Source organism: Sinocyclocheilus rhinocerous, unplaced genomic scaffold, assembly GCF_001515625.1.
Source record: "Sinocyclocheilus rhinocerous isolate Xijiao unplaced genomic scaffold, SAMN03320098_v1.1 scaffold419, whole genome shotgun sequence".
NCBI lineage: Eukaryota > Metazoa > Chordata > Actinopteri > Cypriniformes > Cyprinidae > Sinocyclocheilus > Sinocyclocheilus rhinocerous.
Window position 1 is genome coordinate 1287706 of NW_015653519.1, and position 7247 is coordinate 1294952.

At 38.0% G+C, this 7247-nt stretch overlaps 1 protein-coding gene across 1 annotated transcript in view; it reads right to left on the reverse strand.

Annotated features, from left to right (window-relative positions):
* Positions 1-7247, reverse strand: part of waplb (WAPL cohesin release factor b) — a 72023-nt gene that overhangs the window by 29618 nt on the left and 35158 nt on the right. Inside the window, exon 6 of the mRNA XM_016522946.1 lies at positions 1619-1714. Within this exon, the coding sequence (XP_016378432.1) occupies positions 1619-1714 (96 nt within the window). The remainder of the gene's footprint in view (positions 1-1618; positions 1715-7247) is intronic.

Sequence of the window (7247 nt, forward strand, 5' to 3'; positions counted from 1 at the left end):
GCTCGAACTGATTCGCTGAAATCAAAACAGGGACGATAATAGGTGAGCGCCAGCCAATGAGATTGCCGTTTGCGCATTAGTTCCGCCCACTACTGGAGAACCCGGCAGTTCTTAAAAGCTGAAGAATTCCAAAGAAACTCTGTTATTTTGATAGGAAAATACAACAAAGTATATCGTTTACATGTAGCGCGTCAATTCTGCATGATATGTAAGACTTTCTTTGCATGCGAGAAAAAAGCAAAGCGATGGCGAGTTGTGCGCCGCTAGAGTTTACACACTAGAGTTTACGGTACGTCAAATACAGGTACGCTGCGCATCCATTCAGATGAAATGAAAAATAGCACAGTTCGCCTGACTGAGAGAGAAACTCTGAAGTGCTCAGTCAGTGTGTTCGGTGAGTAAAAATACATTCACCATAATAATCAATGAATATTCAAAGATATACAAGTGTACTTGCTGTTGTACGCGTACAGTCAACGCTCTCAAAGGTTCGCAGACCGTACCAAAAATGGCGGATGGCTTGCGTATCGTGGCCATGTAGTCATAGAAAGAGTCGCTAATGAGGCATCTACGTATATTTATCTATGGGATTAATCAGCTACTGGATTCATGAATATTAATCAGGTTGTGTGCGTTCGCTTAAACTGATTTGCTGAAATCAAAACAAGGGCGATAATAGGTGAGCGCCAGCCAATGAGATTGCCGTTTGCGCATTAGTTCCGCCCACTACTGGAGAACCCGGCAGTTCTTAAAAGCTGAAGAATTCCAAAGAAACTCTGTTATTTTGATAGGAAAATACAACAAAGTATATCGTTTACATGTAGCGCGTCAATTCTGCATGATATGTAAGACTTTCTTTGCATGCGAGAAAAAAGCAAAGCGATGGCGAGTTGTGCGCCGCTAGAGTTTACACACTAGAGTTTACGGTACGTCAAATACAGGTACGCTGCGCATCCATTCAGATGAAATGAAAAATAGCACAGTTCGCCTGACTGAGAGAGAAACTCTGAAGTGCTCAGTCAGTGTGTTCGGTGAGTAAAAATATGTCTGTGCTAAACTTATACTTAGCCTCCAACCCACACACTGGCGAGTAAAATCTGATAATTTATTAGCCAGTGGCTAATATTAAACATCATTTAGTCACCTAGAGTGAAGATTTAGTTGCATATGCAAGTGATTTACTCGCAATGTAGAGGGTTATATAGCATTTCACCTGAGTATTGCAAATCACTCATATTGCTTTGTTCAGATCTTGTGTTGCATGTTTGCTGAAATAAATACCGGAAAAGATCGATTCACAACGTCATAAAAAAAAACAAAAAACGATTAATCGAAAAATCAATTTTTTTTTACAAAGGCCTATTTTATATTGACTATAACAGCTGAGTTCTGGTGTTAAGCTATCACTGCTCAACGTCTCACACACTGGGGAGACACCAGAGCAAAAATGCGTGGAGTGGCATCAAAGAGGTCGGAGTTTTTACACAATGGTGACTATAAACATTGTGGTGATCGCATGAGAAGTGCCAGTGCTGAAGTGCTTTATAAAGTGGGTTGTGACTGTGTAGGAGTGTGTAGTGTTTGGTCGAATATATCCTGTGCTTGGTGTTGTACTCACTGGAGGAGCCTGAGATCGTGATGGAGGCACGGGCAGCAGTTCTTCTGGCTCTGGCTGGTTCCAGTGTCTTGCATTATACACAGCTTTAGTAGGCGACTGCAAAAAGAAGAGGCAAACACTGTTACACTGAGGGCATTTTAAAACAAGAGCTTCCCATGCAGACCTGAGTTCATTGAACATTATAAGTTTGGGGTTCATTAGATTGGCCTGACTTGCATCAATAACAAAAAATCCATTTTGAGATTAAACAAGTACCAGTTTACCTTATGTCAGTTTCAACAACAAAAAATCCACAATTTTGCACATATATTTATCAGTGGTCCTTAATTAGGTAGCTGGGGCCCTAAGGGGTCTCAGAAAACTTCCAAGGGGGCCTCAAGATGACCTAAAATACATTTTTAATTTCAAAAGCCTGACTTCTAGACCTGGAAAACTCATGGAAATTTTAAAAAGCCATCGACATTTTTATAAACATACATTTTTTTAGTCTGCCAAGCTCTAAAATATTTTATTGTTACTAAAACATTTTAATTTTTCAAATTACAGAATGCAAGAGGGGGGTTGAATATTGTTGTGAACAATGAGGTGCCATGGAATCAAAAAGATTGAGAACCACTAATGTGAAGAATATGAATTCAAATAACATTGTGAAACTACTTCTGCAACCTGAATTTGTATTTTGATCATGTATTTATTCATTTTGTTGTGGGGAACAGCAGCATGAAGAGAGCTTCTAAAAAGAGCCCATCCACAAGCTCTCAGATTAGCTATGACTTTTTTTAATTTTTTTTATGCTGTCGCGTCTTGTAGCCATGTCACGTCTTAAGAATTATTCTAATTCTTTTTTAAAATTGTGTCTGGTTAGGAAATGAAGTAGATACTAGAGCAATACAGGATTGTAAAGGACCACGAGCTGGGATTTGAACTCGGGTCGCTCAAAGCACAACCACACTGCAGGCTATTAGTGCCAAAATTTTTGCAACTTTTACAAGTTGTGCTTGTCCGTCCAACACTACACTCAAGTATGAGCAAAAATAAGAGCAAACAGCAAACCCAACTAAAATGCCAAGCAAAAAACTCTATTTTTGGCAGTTTCCTACAGTGGTTTAAAAAAAAACGTTGTTAATACACATGGTAATGAAGCAAACATTTCAGCATTCTAAGCAAAGAAACATTTGGGTTGGGTGTAGAATCGTACAAGGGTTCAAGCAAAGCAACCGAAACAAGTGTGAAAACTGAGAATACATCCAATATCCAAATCCACTCCAGTCATGAAGATAATGGTCTGTAAACATTTTCAATGCATAAGCTTCTGCTCCACTTTGCACAAAGACGACTATAGTCCTTCTTCAACTGTAATCACATTTGTAATTAAAACTCATTAAGAAGTGCTACATTTCTCAGCTTGTTTGTGTTGGCGGAGTGTGAATTGAAGCGTAGGTCATTTGTCTCAGCGGGAGCGCATTCAAAACAGACTGCAGGAACACTCTATATATGAACAACTCATAGAGGATGCCAGATCGAGTCAAACTGCAGGGACTGACGGCACACAAACAGCCAAAAGGGGATGGGGTGGTAAAAGGGCACTTGGCTACAGAAGGAGGTGTAGGCACAGTCCACTGGGCAACACTGAGGCTGGGTTATTATTAATAATGAAGAGAAAGATTCTGGCCCCCAACATAACTCTGCAGGAGACTGGTTTTAATCTTCTGTAATTAAGAAGTGTTCTTCATGCTAGCAGGGAGTGAAAGTCTAGCTCCACCCCCATGGAGAGCTCCTCATGCTGGGCTAGAAGCCTCCAGAAGGTCTTGCAGAGAGAAATCAAAACTGCCCCCTGACGTGTTTTTTTTCTAGGAGTTGGAATCCCCCTCAAAAGTCTGGGAATTATGTTGCCAAGTAAGACCTCCAAGAGGATCAGGCAGATAGTATACAGCTGAAATGATACTCGCAAGCACATGAAATCGCTTCTAGCTATGAAAGCTCAGGTGTTGTTACATTCAAAAAAATGTCACAATACAATGCAAAATGCATTGTTCCGTTGTCGAAAGGAGCACTAATGAAGCATTGCCGTAAACTGCTTTTTAAGGTCAGTGGAGTGTTTTGCTGAGGTAGTTAAAAATAGTTTTTTTTCAGGTTGCTTAATTATGACAATAATCAATAACGAATCATGATTTTGATCAATACTGAGGACAAGATTATAGGGATAGTCACAAAAAGTATTCTCGTAGCTTCATAAAATTACGGTTGAACCATTAATGTCACATGGACTATTTTAATGGTGTCCTTACTACATTTCTGGGCCTTGAACGTGGAAGTTGCGTTGCTGTCTATGCAGGGTCAGAAAGCTCTAGAATTACATAAAAAATATCTTAATTTGTGTTCCGAAGATGATGGGGTTTGGAACGACATGAGGGTGAGTAATTAATGACAGAATTTTCATTTTTGGGTGAATTATTTTTTTTTATAACTATTTAACTATTTTAAAGAAATCAACTTAAAAAAAAACTTAAAATAAATATATAATAAATACACACACTTAAATAGATATAACACTGATAAATCAAAATAAATGAGATCACAATAAATAAGGTCAACTATGTTGTAATGCCCTTCCACAACATATCAAAAACTAATAAACATTAGGGCTGTCAAGAGGGCATTTAAATATTTCCAAAATTATTTACATTCAAATTTTAAAGACAGTATTTCAACTAGGACAATACCAGTAAACACCAGATTTTTAAATCATCAGTCCAGAAGAGGGTGCAACAAATAAGTACAAACTCAACAGCGCTGCGTTAACCTAGGTTCTCTAGACCAGTGTTTCTCAACCAGGGGTCCGTGGACCCCTAGTGGTCCTTGACGTAAGGCCAGGGGGTTCGTATAAAGTATGAATTTTTGTGACATGACATGTTCCCATGAAAGAAAAAAACAATATAGCTGATGACATGGCCAAATACTGGACAAGTCAACTAACCTGAATTATACTTGACTGCATTTGGTCCTCACAAAGATACAAATGATACATATGGCGCTTTTCCACTGCGTGGTACGACTCGGCTCGGTACGGCACGGCACAGCTCGGTTTGCGTTTACACTGCAGTTCAGTACCGCTTTAGAGTGGGTGGGATTATTCACATGTCGTTATAGTTGCGCCGCCTCTACTGCCGCGACTCCTAAAAAACTTTTTAATTCGTTTTTCAATTGTTCACTCGTTCCTAACACTGGGGTCAATCAGAAGGTTTGCAGAGACGCAAATGCCATCTAAACAGGATGCATCAAAGTAAACATTCCAAAAAGATCACCTCCTTTCCTCATCCATTTGCCCTGTTGTAAGGAGTAGCTCAACCGTGTGGAGTACATCAGAAATAGCACAGGGCATCTGTCTACTTCCTCTAATGTAGTCAATGTCATTGATTATATAATTGGCTCCATTTTTTGTTTTTTGACGTGATGTGGCACTCACATTTAGTGTAGAAAGGGCGTCACAGCCATGGGTGTCAATGGATCGATATCTTACTCCAGAGGCAGTTATATGCAAATGTATTTGCCCTTGTGATATAAAAAAAACCACAATACCCAAATTAGTTTTTGGAGCTTGGCTTAAAATAAAGGCTCTTTTTGTATTGAGAAGGATGAAACTTGTAGGATGTTTAATATCTGGGTGTGCTTGAGACTCCGCCCTCTTCGACATGGAAATCTTCCAGTTAATTTCCTTCTTTCAGATCAGGTAAAATTTGATTTCTAAATTGATGACTAGGCCTGTCGCAATAATCAATATATCAACTTATCGCGCAATATATGTATATGACCTCAATAATTTTTGGTGATGCAATATATCGCCCATTATATGTACTTAAAAATTAATGTCACTGTGTTTTTTGCATTCCACTTGCGCCAGTGTCTTTTGCAGCTTCTCGTACATAATGTGGTGTAGTCATGAGGTGCTAGTTCAAATTTGGAAGTGTGTAGGCCTTCTTGCATTATTATGCTGTTACATTATGATTATATATATTCAGTGACATAAAATGGTCTTAAAATGACAATAACATCGCTTATTGCAATTATTTCTGGCGCAATATATCGCACAACAAAAAGTTATTATCGTGTCAGGCCTATTGATGACCCCTTTATTTGAGGAAATTGACCACAGACTTTATAACAATCGCGTATGTAAAGCCAAACAAATCCTTGAACAGTGAAAAGAAAAGACAGCATGTCTGACGAATACGGTCTTTAGACGAATGAAAAGTTAATGAGTAGTGAAGTCATCTGAGTAGTGTTCACATGCGTTCAGCCTAAGCTGTAAAATATAAGGCAATTTAGACATCATCTTGTTTACAAACCATCACAGTAATTTGTACAGCTGTATGATGCCGCCAATGGATTAAAAATAAATAAATTTGACCCATCAGCACCTGTGCGTCAATAGCAATGCACTAATTAAATTAGCTTTAAATATCATAATCATGTCATTACCGAAGTGTCTTAAGAGCTTAGGAAAAGAGAAAATGGCTCTCTAGTCAAAGACAAAACCTGTAGCTGAAGTCTGCAGCTCTCAAGGTAATTTCACTACAGTCAGGCACTTCTCCAGCAGAGTTACTGCCATCCATTGCATCATCACAATATCAGGTTTTAAAGGGGTCATATGATGCGATTTCAATTTTTCCTTTCTCTTTGGAGTGTTACAAGCGTATACACAAATTAGGGATGGATATTATCAACTACCACATGATAAAATACTTTGGACTTGGTAATAAGTTTGCAAGCAATCAATTAACTTTTTTTTTTAATTGATCATTTCAATACACCTAATAAAGTGTCTCTCAGATTATACTGTAAAAAATGTATAATAATAATGATTTTCAAACTTTCACTCTGTTGCTATGGCATATTTGATCTTAGGAAAAGTGTACAGTAACATTTTCCAGATTTTAACACTATTTATTAATTACAGATGGGAAGTTTAAGCTCATTTAGCACCACCGCACATATTAGCAAAAATAATATAAAAATAATTTTACAAAATTAAAAACAAATCATCAAAATAAGGGGGGAAAAAAGAGCTTATTTTTATAATAATAAAAAAAATTAAACTGGTTCAGAGAGAGAGAAAGAGAGCGAGAGAGAGAGAGCAAATGCAGAGTGCAAGTGAAATGTCTCCACATGAATGATTTACTCAGGAGAATCAGTCATTGAGTCTGCGTATCGAGCGAGAGTTGAGCAGGTTCTGCCCCTGGCATGTTCAGCGGTGGCAGTAAAAGTCACCACGATGCTGAGCTTTGACTCGTTTCAAACACATCTTATACTTCACAACAGTCATGAATAAGAACATCCCTCTTGACTCTTCCTGTAACTACAATTGAAGACATATGAAAGGAATATTGTGGATTCAATACAAGTTAAGCTCAAATCAACTTCATGTGAGAACAAATGCTGATTACCACAAAAAAAAGAGACTAATCTCATTTAAAGGGGTCATATAATGCTTTTTTTAAAGATAATTATTTGGTGTATTTGGTGTAACAGAATATGTTGACATGCTTTAATGTTCAAAAAACACACTATTTTTCAAATACTGTACATTATTGTAAGTCCTCTATGCCCCGCCTCTCTCAAACGCTTCGTT